Below are 19,393 nucleotides of genomic sequence, written 5' to 3' on the forward strand. Positions count from 1 at the left end.
AGCGGAAAATTTCATTTTGGAGGGTAAAATTGTATTTTTACCTATTGGATTTTTTCCTCATTATTATTTAGTATTGGGCCTGATTCTTTTAACTTTCCCATTTTGGGCCTTATATATTTACGTGAACATAAATGAGGGCCCTCTAAATAGAAAATCCACTAGAGCTCTACTATTTCCATTTTTGTATAAATAGGATTGAAGAGAAGAACGCTTTCATGTTGTGGGTCCCTTTTTACCATGACATCATCACTGACGTTTTTACATATATAAAGTCAACCATATCAAGCCTACCCAAGTCTCATGCATCTACATAAATATTACTATTATACAACCCTAAATAGATGGAATTTTAATTAAGATTAAAAAACTGATTAATTAAATTTGAATAAATAAATAATTAAAGTACTAGTATATATATGTGAGTTGTCTTACTATACTTTTTAGTTGTTAAAAAGACTAAGTTTAAATTTTATGAAAGCAATAAAAAAAAGCTTGAGATAAAAAAGAAAGAATCAAGATAATGGTGGACCAAAAAGGGAAGGATAATTCTTGTAATGAATCCAAAGAAGAGATGGTAGATGTTAAGAAAATTGTGGGAGTCGAGACGAAAATGAAGACGAAGGCGAAAAATGGATCGATTGGTTCCATATTTATTCATGCAGATAATATAGATATTGTTTTGATGATTTTAGGGGTATTTGGATCAATTGGTGATGGATTTGGAACACCACTTATGTTGTTTTTGTCTAGTAAGATTATGAATAATCTTGGTTCTGGTCCTGGTGTTATTGATCCTACTCAAGATCAATTTTTCAAGACTATTTCCAAGGTATACTTAAATCTCTCTCTCTCTCTCTCCCTCCTTATAGATATTCACTTAATATCTCTAAATGGGTTGTTAATTTGAGTGTTATTAATCCAAAATGTTGCAGAATTCAGTCAAACTTCTTTACCTTGCTGTGGCTTACTTGTTTGTTTGTTTTTTGGGTAAGTTTTTATTTTAATATTTTCTTTTGAAAACATTAAATTAAAGATTTGATTAATTGATTTTGACAAATATTGTACACAACAGAGGGATATTGTTGGACAAGAACAGGAGAGAGACAAGCTTCGAGAATGAGAGCGAAGTATTTAAGAGCCGTTCTAAGGCAAGACGTTGGTTATTTTGACATGCAAGTCTCTAGTACATCTGAGGTTGTCACAAGCGTATCTACTGATTGTTTAGTCATACAAGACGTTCTAAGCGAAAAGGTTTTCCTCCTCTCTCTCTCTCTCTCTCTCTCTTTATATATATGTGTAGCACGAGGCGAGGTGATCGCCTTATGTGTGACATGACATGTCGGACAAGTCCATTGTCTCCCATCTTAGTCCCCTAGCTAGTCACAATTTCTGGCTCCGCCCCTGTATGTAGTATATAATTTTTTTTTTGGGTTTCTTGATTTACCCAATTATTGAATGAAGAATTAATTAAAGGGTATTAATTAATCTAATTGATTAATTACAGATTCCAAATTTCTTGATGAACTTGGCAATGTTTGGAGGATGTTACTTAGCTGCATTTTTGCTTGCTCGGAGATTAGCATTAGTTGGGTTTCCATTTGTGGTGCTTCTAGTAATACCAGGATTAATGTATGGAAAGATATTGATGGGATTAACAATGAAGATTAGAGAGGAATACAAAAAGGCAGGTACAATAGCAGAACAAGCTCTATCCTCTGTTAGAACAGTTTACTCATTTGTGGGTGAAGAAAAAACAATGGAAGAATTTTCAGAGGCATTGGGTGGATCTGTTAAATTAGGGTTAAAACAAGGATTGGCAAAAGGGATATCAATTGGAAGTAATGGTGTTACTTTTGCTGTTTGGGCATTCATGTCTTGGTATGGAAGTAGATTAGTCATGTATCATGGTGGTCAAGGTGGGACTATCTTTGCTGTTGGTGCTGCTATTGCTATTGGTGGCCTGTATGTTTCTCTCTCTCTCTCTATATCTTCTTTTCTTCCCTAAGTATATTATTAGGATATACTATACACTAAAATAACAACATTATGCTCTACATGACACCCATGCCAGCAAATTTTTAGTCACATAGATTAAAGATAAAGATTTCGAGAGAGAACCGAGGTTTCTTTTTCTTTCTAATTCATGTCCATCCACTTAAACTGGTTGCAATTTTATTAATTTAGTTCTCGAGCAAACTATCATTTTCTATATAATAATTGAGCACCTCTATATCCATTTGCCAGAGTTTTGGAGTTTTTTAATCTTTAATAAACGACTCTGTTTCTCTCACTTTTTTAAATGAAATTAGTTAAAGAGTTTTAATTTATCTTGGTATCTTGGAATTTCTAGAATTTTTCTCATAGACTTTGTTTTATGAACAAAGAACCTAAATATTTTGTTTTTATGAAAAATAGGTCATTGGGAGCTGGCTTGCCAAACCTAAAGTACTTCTTTGAGGCAGTGAGTGCTGGGGAGAGAATGATGGAAGTCATAAAAAGAGTACCAGATATTGATTCAGACAACATGGGTGGTGAAATTTTGCAGAAAGTTTCAGGAGAAGTTGAATTCAAAAATGTTGGATTTGCTTACCCATCAAGAAGAGAAAATATAATACTTGAAGATTTTAACCTCAAAGTTCCAGCAGGAAAAACAGTGGCTCTAGTAGGTGGAAGTGGTTCTGGTAAATCAACTGTCATTGCTTTGTTAGAAAGATTTTATGATCCAATTGGTGGTGAAATTTTACTTGATGGGTTCCCCATTGATAAACTTCAACTCAAATGGTTAAGATCACAGATGGGTTTAGTTAGTCAAGAACCAGCGCTATTTGCAACCTCCATTAAAGAGAATATACTTTTCGGGAAGGAAGATGCCACCATTGAAGAAGTTATTGAAGCTGCTAAAGCTGCCAATGCTCATAATTTCATTTCTCAATTGCCACAAGGCTATGATACTCAAGTTGGTGAGAGAGGAGTTCAAATGTCAGGAGGACAAAAACAAAGAATTGCGATAGCTAAAGCAATAATAAAGTCACCGAGAATTCTTCTCTTAGACGAGGCAACAAGTGCGTTAGACTCAGAATCAGAGCGAGTCGTTCAAGAAGCACTAGACAAAGCCTCACTTGGTAGAACTACAATTGTGATAGCTCACCGTCTTTCCACAATTCGTAACGCAGACATAATAGCTGTCGTTCAAAATGGAAAAATTGCGGAAACTGGGTCGCACTCTGAGTTAATTCACAAGGAAAACGGGTTATATTCTTCCCTCATTCGACTTCAAGAAACATCGAAAAATGTGAAAGAAAACCCACAAATATCAACCTCATCATCCCAAATCACAAGCAAAATAGATGGGACTAGCTATAGTAGTAGAAGAAGTAGTACTTCAAAGATCAATAATGTAGTGAGTCGGTCCAACTCGGCCGATTCATTTTCGAAAAGAAAAGATATTGGTGATCAAACTAGTAGTAGTACTAAAGAAGTGGAGGAGAAGAAAGAAGAGGTTCCTGTGCCATCTTTTAAGAGGTTGTTCCTAATGAATATGCCTGAGTGGAGACAAGCAATTTTAGGGTGTATAAGTGCAGCTTTATTCGGTGCGGTTCAACCGGTTTATTCATTCGTGATGGGAAGCATGATATCAGTATATTTTTTGACTGATCATGATGAGATAAAATCAAAGACAAGGATATATTCTCTGTTCTTTGTGGGGTTAGCGTTGTTCTCTTTGGTCATTAATATACTTCAACATTATAACTTTGCAGCCATGGGGGAGTACTTGACAAAGAGGATTAGAGAGAAAATGTTGTCTAAAATTCTTACTTTTGAAATTGGGTGGTTTGATCAAGATGAGAATTCTAGTGGTGCTATTTGTTCTAGACTTGCCAAGGATGCTAATGTGGTATGTTCTCTCTCTCTCTTAAATATTTCTTTTGTGCATTTTACAAACCCCAATCATACTTCCTCCGATAACAAATCCTGATCAGCTTAAGTGGACGGTCAAGATTGTGCGAGAGATGTGAGATTCATTTCTGTCTCTAAATCTTGTCTGTCTACCAACACGGGTCGGATTGATCATGGACTACAATAGGTATAACTTAAAAATTATGCTAATCTGACTTACATGATAATTTAGTAGATTAGTTGTAGAAATGCAGTTTTTCATTTAGTTATTTGCAATAATGGGGAGTTTTCATATTTGACCAAAATATTTTTTTAAATTATGAAGATTTTCGTAATTGGTAACATTATAGGTACATAAACCACGTGCTATGTTAGTTGGTCTATAATAGTCATGCAATGGTCCAAATCGCAGAATATTTCCTACTTTTATTTATTTTCAACGAACGTGCTAAAATGCTTATACATTTTGAACACGGAATAATTTATTAGAATTTTAAATTCAAATGATACAGCTTAAGTACAAAGATTCAATTCATGTGATTAAAATAGGAAAAAACCCTTGCTTACTACCCTTTAATCTTTTTTTTGTTGAAGGCTTACCCTTTAATCTTGATTCTTGAGGCTTATAACAAATGCACAAACAGTGACGACTATGAAACCGTTGCAAAAACTAATAATACAAGACGCTTATATAATACTGTTGCTAAAAGTTTTCTTATTTTTATGTGTTGTAGGTGAGATCATTGGTGGGTGATCGAATGGCACTTCTCGTCCAAGCTGGCTCTGCAGTCATCGTTGCTACTACGATGGGTCTAATAGTAGCGTGGAAATTAGCCATCGTGATGATTGCAGTCCAACCTTTAATCATTGTTTGTTTCTATCTTCGACGAGTACTCCTAAAAACCATGTCAGCAAAAGCCATTAAATCACAAGACGAAAGTAGCAAACTTGCTGCTGAAGCTGTCTCAAATCTTCGAACTGTCACTGCCTTCTCTTCCCAATCTCGAATACTTGAATTGTTCCAACAGACTCAAGACGGCCCACGAAGGGAAAGTGTCCGCCAGTCTTGGTTCGCCGGATTAGGTCTAGGTGTCTCTCAAGCCCTGATGGCTTGTACTTGGGCTCTTGACTTTTGGTACGGCGGAAAACTTGTTTCACAAAATGATATCACAGCCAAACAACTCTTTGAGACTTTCTTTATATTAGTCAGTACAGGTCGGGTCATTGCTGATGCCGGTAGCATGACATCGGACCTTGCAAAAGGATCTGATGCTGTTGCATCCGTATTTGCAGTACTTGATCGGTTCACTCAGATTGAACCCGAAGACCCGGAAGGTCACAAACCCGATAAAATAACAGGTCATGTGGAGCTCCAAAATGTGGATTTTTCATACCCGGCTAGACCAGATGTTATGATTTTCAAGGGTTTTAGTCTCACAATTGAAGCTGGAAAATCAACAGCTTTAGTGGGTCAAAGTGGGTCTGGAAAATCAACTATAATTGGGTTGATTGAGAGATTTTACGATCCATCGAGAGGGTTGGTGAGAATCGACGGTAGAGATGTAAAGACATATCATCTTAGATCTTTAAGGAAACACATAGCACTGGTAAGTCAAGAGCCAGCGCTTTTTGGTGGTACCATAAGAGAAAACATCGCTTACGGATCATCAAGTAAAGTCGAAGAATCAGAAATCATTGAAGCAGCGCGAGCAGCAAATGCTCACGATTTCATCGCTGGACTAAAAGAAGGATATGATACTTGGTGTGGTGATAGAGGACTACAATTATCAGGAGGACAAAAACAAAGAATTGCGATAGCCCGTGCTATACTGAAAAATCCAGCAATATTATTATTAGATGAAGCAACAAGTGCACTAGATAGTCAATCAGAGAAAGTAGTACAAGAAGCATTGGAAAGGGTGATGGTTGGTCGGACGAGTGTGGTTGTGGCTCATAGGTTGAGTACCATTCAAAATTGTGATCAAATTGCAGTTTTGGAGAAAGGGAAGGTGGTGGAAAAAGGAAACCATACTTCACTTTTGTCTAAGGGAGAAATTGGAGCATATTTTGCCCTAGTTAACCTCCAGAGGGGTGGTAAAAGTGCCAACTAACTAAATTTTCTCCTACTATTTCCTTCCTGATTTATTCACTACTTTCTTCAAATAGTCCTCCTATAAACTTCATCTCTAGCTAGTGATGTTATGCCAATAGGAATATTATAGATGAGATGTAGTCAAGATACTCTTCGGTGTTTCTTCTATATTTGTTTTCGACTTCAAATTATATTTTTGTACGTATAATAAAACAATGAGAACTGACATAGTAGTAATCCACTAATGAATTTATCAGAAGTTACTTCAGCTTTATAAGTTGCATGTCATTGCTTATTCTTGTGTGTATACTTTAAAACTGAATAATAAAAGACACAGTGGATACTTCGAATTTTAGACTATGATCCATAGAATGTTGGTAATTTAATTTCATACAACAAATAAATAAACTAGGTAAGATTGGTAAACTAGTTAGTTTGATGTTCTAAGTAAACATGGTTATTCCTTCCTACTAATCTTTAACTCGAACCTAGAGGAATTTATTAATAAGATTAGAAGGCAAAGAATGATAATTTACGGTACCTGTAGCGTTTTCCTTCCAAGATCCGTAAAAGGAAAAGGAACTAACCACCTAAGATGAAGCTTGGAGATGCGACAACACATTGTATTGATGCCACGAAGATACATTTTTACAGCTGCGGAATCAGCTTCTGTGATCTCTGTAGTTAGATATACGCCTTCAGTTTCATATTCAGAATGATATGTCATCTACCATTCTTCTCGAAATTTAGCAACAATTGTACTTTCAATTGTTTGAGTTTACAACAATTGCTGTAATATAGACCTGCACAGATAAGCAGTATACGACCTTATGAAGAAGAAAGCATTCTGAAAGGGTGAAAAAAGAATACTTCAAATTCCCAAATTCTACTAGTTTTCCCGAATCATCAATCGTTAAAACTCTTTTTTGATATGTTCATTACCACAGTTGTTAAGAAGTGTTGACACTCAGATAGACACTGAGATCGGAGTTTTTCTTTTTATGACTTCAAACTTCCTAACCCGGTCGGAAGCCAGCCGGCAGTCGGCTCTAACAATAAAAGACACCTTTTGGGGAAACATACCTTGTTCTGATATCCCTGTGTCTAGCCAGCAAGCTCACTTATTGGAGGACGGTCCATGACATTCGATGCAAGCGTTGCATTATTTTGTAGAAAAGGATCGACATCAGGCAATTTAGGAATCTGTAATTAACAAAGAATAGTAGTATGCATATGAGGAACACAATCAAGATAGCCAATTCAAAGGATTCCTTCAGTTAATTTCATATTTCCAATGCGGACTACGCAAATGTGACTTTTGAAGAATACTTCCTTAGGACTTTGAAAACGATGGAAAAATTAGCTTATCTCCTAAGATGTGATTCATACCTGAACCAATAAATCAATTGTCCGTCTTAAAAGACGAGCTAAATCTCCCTCATCCATAGCACAATCCATCATAATTTCCCTCCAACTTAACCCAGAGGCCCAAGCTTCAACAATCCCAGAAAATTGGGTATCCAAGGCACATGAAATCTGAAAAGGGCACAATTAGATTGCTACAATATTAGCTTTTGAAGTTACTTGAAATGTGAAGACAGAGTTCTTTTATTCAACAGACTCACCTTTACGCCATGTTTTTCCTGGAGATGAAGAAAGGACCTTCTTTGGTCATCCAAAAGCTTGACCATATTTGTTACTGTAGCAGACGGTTCATATACGTAGCTGCAAGTAATAAACCATAAGGTCAACTTTGTAATGGTATCCAACTTCTATGGCCCTAACATATTGTGTGCAAGTTCGTAGATGATATATGAGTAAAATATCATTTCATAACTATTAAAGTAACTGGAGTGTGAATCGAGTATCTTAGTGCTCGCTACGAGTATCAGATATGGAAAAGAAAATTCCAGAAAAAGAGTATTCATGTTGCATGAATTACGAGCTATTCCATTTTAAGTGCTAAGCAAAAGCGGGAACGCCAAATCAATCAGATTTTAGAACATGCGACACATCTGAAATAAAGATAGAACCTGTTATTTTTCCAAGGGCGAACTTTGATTCCTTCCGAAACTAGGCTTCCACATACACCAGCTAGTTGTGCTGGCTTTAGATCTAGTAATATTTTATTCCGGAGCACCATAGCAAGCCAGAGTTCATTTTCTCCTCGGATTGCTGCTGCAGTTTCGCCTAGAGGAAATATCACATGTGTATTGACATCCAGAGCTCTAGCTTCATGTATGACGTTGCTGATCTGGTGCACATAAGAAGTGTTTTTGGTGACAGACGACAAATAAGTCGAACTAAAAAGTTTAATTCTTTTAAGAACTATACTATTTACAAGGAACTAAAAAAGCAAATTGAGTGAAGAACTCTCAAAACAAATGACAAAATTAACCAGAAAGAATAATAGGTTATTAGAATAAGTTTAAAAAGGAAAAAAGTTGAAAAATACGAGTTATTTTGATGTATAACAAAACCTTGTGTTCATAAATGGAAAATAAGGCCAACGTAATCGATTTTGATATACTTACAAAATATAAAATATATTATAAAGAAGTCGATCTACTTGTAAAAAAATATTTTATCTTCATCAGTCATAGCAAAAGGAACAGAAACATAAATACCTGCAAGAACTCCTTCCAACCAGATGGTTCAATTTGATCTATTCTATTAATCAACCGATTCGACCTAGCCTTCAACCGCTCAATCTTTTCCTTGGTAAAGTTAGTCATGTCTATGATCTTCTTATATTCCTTAAAACCTTGCGTACGAGATATCCTTTTTTTCAACCGAGAAACTTTAGTTCTTTGTTCCTTGTATCGATCAAGAGCATCAAGGTATTTATGTGACATTTGTAGTACCTGACCCAATGAAAAGTTTTAAGCAAATCCTTACATTTAAAAAGACTTACTGAACTTGGAAGAAAGGAAGGCATTTTACAAAAATGAGCAATAATATTGCTCGAAACATAAAGATGTCTAACTGAAATGCATGATGAAAGAAAATCCTCAACATATAGATCACCTCATCGTCTTCTGAAAGGCTACTCAAAACTGGAACATTCAAACTCCAAGACCATGTATCAAGGGATCCTTCCATGCACCATAGACCACCAAATTCAGAATCAGAAAGCCTTTCCCACTCAATTTCTTCCTTATCAAGTAGCATTTGCATAATTTCCCGAGGCAATGCATCACCCTGAGCTAGAGAAACATTAGGCAAGCCTGTCCTGTAAACTGTCTTTATCCACTTCTCTGTAAAGATATACCAAGAGTTATCTGAACCAAGAGCCACATAATAAGACAGCTTAGAATCCGGTTTTCCTTCATTAGGCTCACTCTCTTCAACATCTAACTCAGTTTCCACGATATTTAGTCCAAAACTATCATCTGCATATATCTGTCACGTGGGGTAAGAGAAACCTTTTAAACTGCATATCAACCAAATGAACACTAACAAATGGAAAGCACTATAACACAGAGTAAACTAGCCATGTCACTGTGTCATGATGATGCAACAAATAGTATTAGGTTTGCTTCCCAGGATAAAGAAGTTGAATTCTTTCAAATGGATTTTAGCTGATAGTCTAATCACTTCAGAGGTATACTGTGAAATTTTATATGCACATCTCCTATGAACAAAAAAAATTCAAGCTAGGTTCATCAAGTACCACGTACCTAACCAACTATTGTAAAATGTAACAATTACAAAAGTGAAAAAGTGTATGTAACAAAAATTAATTAGCTAATAACTACGAAAAGAAAATAAGTAGATGGTTGCATTCTTGTACTGGGTTTTTTCCACTTACCATATATGACACCTACCATTATCCAGATATAGATACACATATCGGTGGCTATGTTAATAGTCCTTTAAGCAAAAGGGGGCTTAAAGCCCACCTAGATTGGTTACATTTATTGCCTACTCCAATTATTATCGAGCAAAAGCAAAAAGCGCGATAGGGGGAGAGAGTTGCAAAGTTTAACCATGACCATGATTAAATGCATAGAAACTGTCTGAATTATTAGACAAGTGTTTATTTTTCACAAACAAGCAAACACAACTCCTGCCTTACGAATATGTGCTTACCATGTTTTTCACTTTTAAACCAGATAGTGAGTCAACCTCCCCCACATAGACAGCAGGTACTAAATGCTGAACTCCTTCATTATCTTTATATTGCAAGCACACAAAAGGTAAGTGATCGTCTTCCAACTCCCCTAGTATAGACTTCAAAGCAGTCATTCTTTCCGTTTCCATCCTTTTACGCAGTTCTGTTCTTAGTCGTTTCTCTTCCTGAAAATTGTAAGTAGCCCATGAGATGATTTTACATGTTGTGAATGTTGTAATGTAATAATACATTCAGCTAGGGAACATAAAATTGTTGGATTTTTGCAGTTAACAGTTGAATATTACTAATAAAGAATCCAACTGAACCTATATTTGTTATTGGATGAAATCGATGAACATGAATAGATAGTCAAGTGAACTGCGTGACGTCTGATAGAATAAACTATAGTTTCCAGAACCTTTCCTTGTCCATGTGGACCTATGACTATTTGTCCACTTGACAAAAACCAATGAGTTGCGCAGGTAGACACAATGGATGCCTCAAACAACACATAAACTAATAACATGAACCAAAATTTCCTTTAACTAGCACACTTCAATATGAAGTTGGCTAAATATCCCAAAGCATAGTAAACTAAAGCAATAAACAAGGGGAAAAAAAGGATGTGCATTGAAAGGGTTGAGAAAAGTTCAGCTTAACTACCAGGACAGACCAATCAACAAGCCGAAACATTTTTTTTGCAAATTACATCCCGAAACTTATTACCACTAGCAGCCAATGAAAATGGGTGATGGGAATACCCGTAAGTCCTCCTGCAGCTCACGAATCTCCTTATATGCCATGGCAGACATCTGCTTCCTACTTTTCAAATCAACAGCTTCATCACTAACTTCCTGTGTTAGCAAAGCAATCTCCGTCTCTATTCTAGTGATTTCTTCTTTTGCAGCAAGCATGACATTGCTTCCAACGTAATTCCCAAAACTTTGCTCAACTATCTTTCTAGCTTCTTCCAATGTTCGCCCTGCTTGAAAAGGTTTGCTTTCATCTGTCTCCTTCAATCTACGAGTTACTTTTGCACCCTATACAGAACTACAAACTGTCATTTATTAAGGCCCATCAATATTAAGATTACAAAATTAAGCCTAGGGAATATAAAGGTACATACAGCGAGTAGATTCAACACCATTCCATATGAAGCAGTAAACTGGGACACAAGAGGTTGTACTCCAGCAAAGAGAAGCTTACAGCACTCTTCAGCTCCTTCAAATGGAGTCTGAAGAATGACAACATGACCCCTTTCATCAATACCTCTACGTCCAGCTCTACCAGCCATCTGAAGCAGTTCATTTGAGCTTAAATTGATACGTCCAGTTTCACACCTTTTGCTAAGAGAAGAAATAACAGTTGTCCTAGCAGGCATGTTGATTCCAGCAGCAAGTGTTTCTGTAGCAAAAACAACCTTAACCAGTCCTCTTTGGAACAACTCTTCAATGAATGACTTCCATAGAGGTAAGCAACCAGCATGATGTGCTGCAACCCCTCGCCGAAGACCCTTTACAGCAGACTCTCTAATAGCATCAGGATATTGAAACCGAAATTTTTTGAGTGCCAGTTCAACTTCGCCGGTCTCACACTCATCTAAAAGTGTGGAATCTTCGAGATACTGAACAGCTGCATCACATCCTTTCCTACTAAAAATAAACCAAATAGCTGGCAACATATCTCTTTTCCTAAGATGCCACAATGTATCCCTAACCTGTGGAACCTGCAAAAGTTAAATTACAATAAATAACCTCACCATCTCTTGTCCTTTCAAAAGTTTCTAAGACCGTGTCCAATTTCTAAAAATTAGAACACGTCTTACACCAAAATAGGAATAGAATAGTAACAGTAGAAAAGGAATTGTATTCACACGTCAACATACTTGTGAGCGACGGATTGTGTTTAGATCATTTTTTGAGAGTGTCCCCTGACCATACATATTAGTATCAGCATAATAACCCCGATCACTTTCTCTCTTTCTCGAGTTCCTTCTTCTATACCCTTCTTCCTTGTAAGGTAGAGCTCCCGAAGCAGATAGTTGTAAATAATTAAGTGACAGCTTCCTTTTACAACAAAAATTGCTAAGTCAAAAGTTATTGTCGCAGTTCCACCAAGACTGCTTGCTTAGATTGAACATTAAGGAAACACAACTACAAGAAAAACATCATAGAAATATAAAAAAGAAACTACTGCATTTGCATCTATCTAGTGGTAGTAGTACAAAAGAGATTCAGTTGTGTGGTGAAAATAATTAACTGAATAGCATGAAAAGAAGTTATTGTCGCAGTTCCCCAACCACTTATAGTTTTTGCCGCCTCCAACTTCTTCCTAGGCACTCTTTTCACTTACAAACTATGTATTGATTGTCACCAGTAGCAATTAATTTAAAATGAAACAAATATTGTACAAAAGTATATCAATATTATTCAAGCATTACGGTTAAAGGGAAAAGTGAATATGGTATCAGATCATTCAAAACTTAGTAGCATCTGCAGCAAATTTTGATGACTTGAGATTGGCAAAAAGATAGGACATTCTACGCACCACATGGTACATTTGAATAATAATTTTAACCATTCCTATACACCGGAACAATACATTTGAATAATAATTGAAACGAGGGACTAAAAAGTTGATGGTTAAGGTCTAACACTTTATATGCTGCATTATGAAGTGTTAAGTGCAAATACAATTTCTATGAATCTCAACCTTGTACCAATATCCACAAACTGACCGATTAGGAAATAGGAACTAGGAAGTATGATCATTTAACCATGTTATGTATTAGTTATCTGCAGCCAATTTTCAGAAGCCAAATTATAAAATAAAAGTGATGATACAATTTCTTAGAAGGTGCAGAAATAAATACCTATTCATGCCTGTTCCTTTCTCGTTAAGAAGAGGCGACAAAGAATTCTTTGTAGAGAAGTACCACGACATAGGAACTGGCCTTTTTGTTGACGTTACTAGCTCCGTTGGACCATGAATCTAGACAAGAACAAGATATTAGAAATGAAGGACCAATATTAAGGTCCTGTAGATGCATCTCGTCAATAATGTGTTCGCAATATCATAAATGCCAAATAATGGCAACTGACAAGACATGTAACTTTATGAGGCCCTGAAAAATATACTATTCTATAATGTATTGATGAGAGCATTGATAAAATGTAAATAAAGTAACTATTGCGTGAAAAAAATCACTTCAAACGAACCACAACTGTCATTTCACCTGAGATAAAACTAAGCTGGTCCATATCATATTATGCAGGAACTATTGCAAATTCTGAAATGTAAAACTTTAATGATGAGAGTAATCTAAAATGTGAATATAACCTGCCCAATCCAACCAGCGAGCTCATCAGCATTGGCAACAGTGGCTGAAAGACATATTAGTTGAACTTCTTTCGGACAATAAATCACCTGAAACAGTTGAAATGTCATCTATTGAAGGACAGAAATGGAAAAAGACAATCCTGACAAAAATCCGTCACCAAGTTTAACACGGAGACCTACTATTTCTTCCCAGACAGTACCACGATATACATCACTGAGATAATGAACTTCGTCCAAGACAATTACATCAACATGAAACAATCCACTGCCTGAAGAAGCGGTTCCAACACTGCAGCAGAAGCACAAGTAAGAAACAAAACATAATGACCCCATCAACTAAATCAAATGGTAATAAGATGATGATTGCCTAGACCCTAGATATAGATGAACCACACTCATTAAAGTAGAGACAAATGAATATTGTGCTAATGACAACATAGTTGTCATCGCCAACAACCTTTGGTTGGAGTGGTAAGAGGTATAATCTTCCACCTTAGAGGTCAAGGGTTCGAGGCACGCTGAACAATTAAAAAAAACATAGTTGTTATCTAACATGAACCGTTAGCCTATGATATTTAAATCCAGTCATACTTCCTGAAACTGATAACACCACAAATCAATGTCTGCAGGTTTGTATCCAGTGAATATGTTAGTGTTAAAGTATATATACTTTCCTGATTTTCCAACTGAATTTGTTGGTCTGTGTCACTAAGGACATGCTTAAATTGTCATTATCTTCGTTCCCAACCTTGATAACGGGTCCCTACATGAATCCTACTAGCAAGTTCTTGAGAATTGTAATCCAAATCAGTTCTATCATCTATGGTTTTGGTGAGTGATCCATAAGGCATACAGTTCAGTTTACGGTGTCATTCTGCTGTTGCGGTGTTATGCTAATCTTTTGTCATGCAACTAGTTTAGTATTTCGATGAAAAAAAATTTGGAAACAATTTTCTTAAAACCAGATTTTAGTCTTTGCTTTATTATGGAACCAGAAAGTCCCTCCTGTGTCCGCCCAACACAAGCAGCGAAGAACAAACTCACTAAATTTGGTCAATGAATTTCAACAAGGAACTACTCCTTTGAGACTTTTGTACAAGGTCCCGTTTACCAATTCGGGCAGCTCTTGGTGGCATGAGTTTGAACAATCTGTGCATAATTATGAGCTGGTCAAAGACCTCAAAGTTGCATATAATTGCAAGAATCAAAATAGTACCTTTGATACAACATATTGCGCAAAATCTCAGTTGTCATAATTAAAATGGGAGCATCTCTGTTAACTGCTGAATCTCCAGTAAGAAGTCCAACATTACTTTCACCAAATGTCTCACTGAAAAAGAAAACGAGATTGAGAAACAAAGAGACTAGAAACAGTGTAAGAATAGTCCCACATGGGAAAAGGGTACTCTAGTAACCATGAATATAATAACTAGGTTCTCTCCAGTCATTACCCATTGGTTTTGAGTTGGATGACCACAAACTTTTCATGGTATCAGATCTAGGCCCACACATGATAGACCCTTCTGTCATATATGCTCCCCTTCACCAATTGTTAGGCTCAAAAGTACGCTAAATGTGAGGGGGCGTGTGAGGATAACCCCACATAGGAGAAGGGTACACTAGTAAGTAACCAAGAATATGATACCTAGGTCCTCTCCACTCATTGCCAATTGGTTTTAGGTTGGATGAACACAAACTTATGAAATAGTTGTTACGTTGCCATTAGCACACAAATTCATTCCGGTATAGCACAAGGATAAAAATGTAGGACAATTACAATATGAAACAGTTTAAGAACAGAAAAAATACCGAAAATCTCTGAACTTCTGATTAGACAATGCCTTCAATGGAGTTGTATACAAGATTCGCCTTTCCCTGGCCATTGTAGCTGCAGCAGCAGCTTCAGCTATCAAAGTCTTTCCACTACTTGTTGGTGCAGAAACCACAACAGATAAACCTCTCAAAAATGCTTCTATAGCCAATCTCTACGCAAAATTCAACAACAAACTTAAAAAAGGAAAGACCTTTAATCTAACAATTTACAAACACAAAACTCAAAAGAGGGTTTTTCCGAAAGGAACAAACAAAAACCTGAAATTTATCGATTCGAAAGTCATAAATAGAAGCAAGTTCATCAAAATCGATAATTCCATCACCTAATTCTTTAACTTCAGCTCTAAGTCTCTCAACTCTCTGCCATTTATGCTCTTCATATCGAGCTGATGATAGTGACTCTGTCCTAACCAAATCGATTTCTTCTTCAACTTCATCCATTTCCATTTCATCATCAACAACAAAACCCTCGTATTCTTCAGCAGCTTCGTCGTCATCTTCATCATCATCTTCATCCGCATCAGACAGTTGATTTGGTATTGGAAACCTAGACCTTGAAGAAGGAGAACTATAAACAATAGGAAATCGAGCTGAACTTGTTGATTTAAGTGGTTTGGTAGAACGAAACCCTAGTTTTTTGTAACTAGTGTGATGAGGAAGATGAATTAGGTTAAAGATGTGTATAGAAGTGAGAGAAATAGAAGATGAAAGAGGAGAGAGAATTTGCATGGCGGGAGACCTTCGTTTTGAGCTTCCAGATTTTCTCTCTCTCTCTCTCTCTCTATCTTTGAACGTTTAATTATCTAATCCTTTTTGTGTCACTAACAGTCAATATATCGGTTTATTTAATTTAACGTTTTATTGAAAAAACTGATTTCAAATTTTTCCTGATATTTGGAGTAAATGACAGAATTTAGAAAAAGCGCGGGAACTCTATAAATGTTACTAGGGTTTTCCCAGAAACTGACTGTTGCAATTTGAAAGATGATGAAAGAGTTCGTCTTTGGGTGAATTAGGGTTTTCATGGAATTTATCCTCCAGTCTCCTTTTTGTTTTAGGAAGAAATTGAAATCTTGGGTTCTGAATTAATGAGGAGTCTTCACCCATTTGGAAAATGATGAAAGGTTTTGTCTTTGGGTGAATTAGGGTTTTCAAGGAATTCTCCTGCGGTCTCCTTTTCGTATTAATAAGAAATTGAAATCTTGGGTTCTGAAGATGAAGAAGAGGATTTTATCTCTCTACTCTTTACCCATTTGGAAGGTGAATTGGGGTTTTCCTTTAGGTGAATTGGGGTTTTCCTTTAGGTGAATTGGGGTTTTCCTTTAGGTGAATTGGGGTTTTCCTTTAGGTGAATTGGGGTTTTCAGGGAGTTCTTCCTTCGTCCTTGTATTGGAAAGAAATTGAACTCTTGGGTTCTGAATTGATGATGAAGAAGAAGATGAAATGAGAGAAAATGAATGTTTGGGTGATTGGGAGACAATTGCAGATGCCTTCACCATGAACATATTCAGGTAAAAACCCTAACTTTGAACCTCTGCTTGAAACAGAACTGTCCTATTGGTTCATGTGATGATTCTAATATAAAATGGCTTCTCAGGTCTTTTTAGCCCCAGAGTTTGAATCATTATTTTCATGGATCTGTTACTTGTTTTAGAATAATATGCCTTCATCTTGTTCGATTTTCTGTGAACATATTGTCATATTGATCGAACGGATTCGAGTTTCTCCAAATGTTCGTGCTGGTACAGGAAAGCTCTTCTGCCATTGGAAGATGGCGATATCGGCTTTCACCATTAGATTTAGTGTCACCTTTACTGTTAGAGGATTGATTTCATATACAAAAATGTGAATATGAATTTGTGGTTTCTTTTACAATATGTGCGCTAATGTGAAAACTTAGGGTTCTCGTGTGGACATGATAACGAATAATGTGGTATAGAACTGGCTTCGCTTTCTACATCTGTGACAGTTCTTTCGTGCACGTTTTCCTAAACTTGCTCTCTTTCAACATGTTTATTTCAAAACAATTGTAATTTAGCAGGTAAATGTGATTCGTTCAATCAAGATTTGATATTTACCCGTTGTGAACTTGGGTAAATGATAGAATTTGGTGATATTGATGATAGAATGCCTTGTCACTCTCTACCAGCAAGAGAACTAGGGTTTAAGTGAATGAGTTTCAAACTGTAAGTTCTATATATTCTCCATTGAGTGTCTTCAAATTCGGTGTCATTTCGAGGGCTTTCGTAGCTGTCCCCATATCCACTATATATAGTAGGCTTCACTAGATTCATTCCTTACGAAGGCTCCACAAACCCACCCAAAAGGCTTCAACACTTACTAAATTTGAGCACACATCTATAGCCCAGGTTCCGGATATTCTCCCAAGCGATGTGAGACTATTATAGAGTTAGGGTGGAAAAGAAACTCCTTGTTTTGACATTCTAAGTTAGTATCAGTATTTAAAACTTGCCGGGCTCTATCTGCCAACAAATCACCACCACTGACTCGAAAGCGTACTCTTGAAGTCTTATTGATATTTGTGAAAAGAGAAAAAAAAACTTCGTATTCGCTCTCCATCCATATTCAGTTGGCTAAAGATATAGTTCATATTGCCAAGCTCATTAGCCAGATTTAGCAAAACAGTTCACGTATATGCATTTTTAGCCACACCACAGGCTCTCTTAGGTTATGCCTTGTGTCTTGTACTCCTGCAGTATCTGCGCCATCTGCTATCTAGTCACAGTTTCAAATACTGCCTGATGTGGGGCGGCATCTCAGATTTCGTCATACACTTTTTCTAACATATCTTAGTTCGTATTGCTATTTTGATCCTTCAAACGAAACGAAACTCTAATGGTCATGCATACAAGAACTATAGTAACATATAGTTATGATTTATTTGCTCGTATTCCCATTAACTGATAACCAAGATTGATACTAAACCGGTTTTTATATCTTTTTTCACCTCTATATTTGTTTTTTTTTTCTTTTATCAGATTGGGCGAGCCGTACTTCCCCTGGTCTACCACATGCTGGTACGTTGTCATAGGCGCTCACAATCAATGAAAGAAAGGTACGCATTTTCCAGCTTTGGGTAAAAGACAAAGACTCCCATAGTTCAAGTCTCGGATTTCACTGGTTTTATAGAAATCATTTACAACATTTATTACTCAAATGCAATCAAAAAGAAGAAGAAGAAAAGAATCAATTTGAAGCAGGATTTATAGATGGTAGTGGGTGGGGTTGGTTCTTGTTCATTAAAAAGATCTGAAACTACTTATATTATAAATTCATTGAACTGATTACTGACTAGAATTCATGGTCTGACTCAGGTTGGTCTGCCATGCAGTTGTATTCCTCAAGCTAAGTAACTAGGGTTTGAATTCCTAATTGTCACCATCTTTTTTCTTCTTTTTTTTTGAGGAAGATTTGAACTTGGGTCTTCCTATTTGAACATTATGGAATCAAGAAACCTGCATACTCTATATATACAAGCGAAGTTCATTTACTTTTTGTGCTTATTATACGATGAAAAGTTAATTTCGGCCTTGCCTGTTTCCTTCATTTGAGATGGTCATTGTTCTCGTCTTTTTTCCTTTTAAGTAAACAAATAAAAACTTTACCGTTGGTATACGATCGAAAAAATAATCACACACCCCATGGCCCCAAATGTAGTGCCAGATTGATACATGTACCTCGAGACCTTCCTACATGTATCCTATGTTGGAAATTTAATACACATTCACCCCCTTCTTTAAGGCTAGATCTAAAAATTGCCAATATGAAAGTATAGTTGTTTATATCTATCATATCCCTATGTAATTCAATTTAATACTCTTTGTCTAGACCTCATCGATTCCCCACAATTATGAATCAGGCTTTCATTCATTGTTCTTATTTATTACTACTAACATTTTTTTTTTACAGTTGTTTTCCATTGAATCCTTCTCTGGCAAGAATCTAATACAACCAAATTGCATTAAATTAGTCTTCTAAATCTGTATCCTATTAAATCTGATTTTAATTTTGTGTCAGCCTGCATATTTAATTAACATAAATGTGATTCTGTGGGTTGGTATATGTTCAACTATTTTCAATTAAGGGATGTGTCAGGA

General features: G+C 36.2%; 2 protein-coding genes and 1 long non-coding RNA gene across 3 annotated transcripts; 2 read left to right on the forward strand and 1 right to left on the reverse strand.

Moving 5' to 3' along the window:
- Positions 1-300: 300 nt before the first annotated feature.
- Positions 301-6,263, forward strand: LOC147553213 (ABC transporter B family member 15-like). Its single transcript, XM_086672031.1, has 6 exons — positions 301-829; positions 933-987; positions 1,073-1,251; positions 1,505-1,962; positions 2,416-3,895; positions 4,632-6,263. Exons 1-6 carry the CDS (start codon positions 521-523, stop codon positions 6,006-6,008), a joined length of 3,858 nt encoding a protein of 1,285 aa, XP_086528157.1. The 5' UTR covers positions 301-520; the 3' UTR covers positions 6,009-6,263.
- Positions 6,264-6,330: 67 nt separating this feature from the next.
- Positions 6,331-16,803, reverse strand: EMB25 (DEAD/DEAH box helicase). Its single transcript, XM_086672032.1, has 17 exons — positions 15,534-16,803; positions 15,252-15,427; positions 14,659-14,772; positions 13,623-13,731; positions 13,443-13,529; positions 12,976-13,094; positions 11,989-12,169; positions 11,230-11,829; positions 10,865-11,143; positions 10,082-10,288; positions 9,017-9,391; positions 8,617-8,853; positions 8,023-8,243; positions 7,615-7,714; positions 7,379-7,525; positions 7,073-7,192; positions 6,331-6,792 (listed from the first exon to the last, which is right to left on the reverse strand). Exons 1-16 carry the CDS (start codon positions 16,002-16,004, stop codon positions 7,094-7,096), a joined length of 3,522 nt encoding a protein of 1,173 aa, XP_086528158.1. The 5' UTR covers positions 16,005-16,803; the 3' UTR covers positions 6,331-6,792; positions 7,073-7,093.
- Positions 16,241-18,786, forward strand: LOC147553215 (uncharacterized). Its single transcript, XR_015238699.1, has 3 exons — positions 16,241-16,535; positions 16,602-16,786; positions 18,275-18,786. It is a non-coding gene; the product is annotated as an uncharacterized LOC147553215 (long non-coding RNA).
- Positions 18,787-19,393: the final 607 nt, after the last annotated feature.

This window comes from Eschscholzia californica, unplaced genomic scaffold, assembly GCF_041429995.1.
Source record: "Eschscholzia californica isolate CP2 unplaced genomic scaffold, dmEscCali1.0.p SCAF_3, whole genome shotgun sequence".
NCBI lineage: Eukaryota > Viridiplantae > Streptophyta > Magnoliopsida > Ranunculales > Papaveraceae > Eschscholzia > Eschscholzia californica.

Coding starts and splice junctions, on each gene's coding strand:
- LOC147553213 (XM_086672031.1), top strand. CDS start 521: ATGGTGGACCAAAAAGGGAAGGATAATTCTTGTAATGAATCCAAAGAA. Junction 830..932: donor TTTTCAAGACTATTTCCAAG/GTATACTTAAAT, acceptor AAAATGTTGCAG/AATTCAGTCAAACTTCTTTA. Junction 1,252..1,504: donor AAGACGTTCTAAGCGAAAAG/GTTTTCCTCCTC, acceptor GATTAATTACAG/ATTCCAAATTTCTTGATGAA.
- EMB25 (XM_086672032.1), bottom strand. CDS start 16,004: ATGCAAATTCTCTCTCCTCTTTCATCTTCTATTTCTCTCACTTCTATA. Junction 15,428..15,533: donor TTCGAATCGATAAATTTCAG/GTTTTTGTTTGT, acceptor AATTTTGCGTAG/AGATTGGCTATAGAAGCATT. Junction 7,193..7,378: donor CAATTGATTTATTGGTTCAG/GTATGAATCACA, acceptor TGTTAATTACAG/ATTCCTAAATTGCCTGATGT.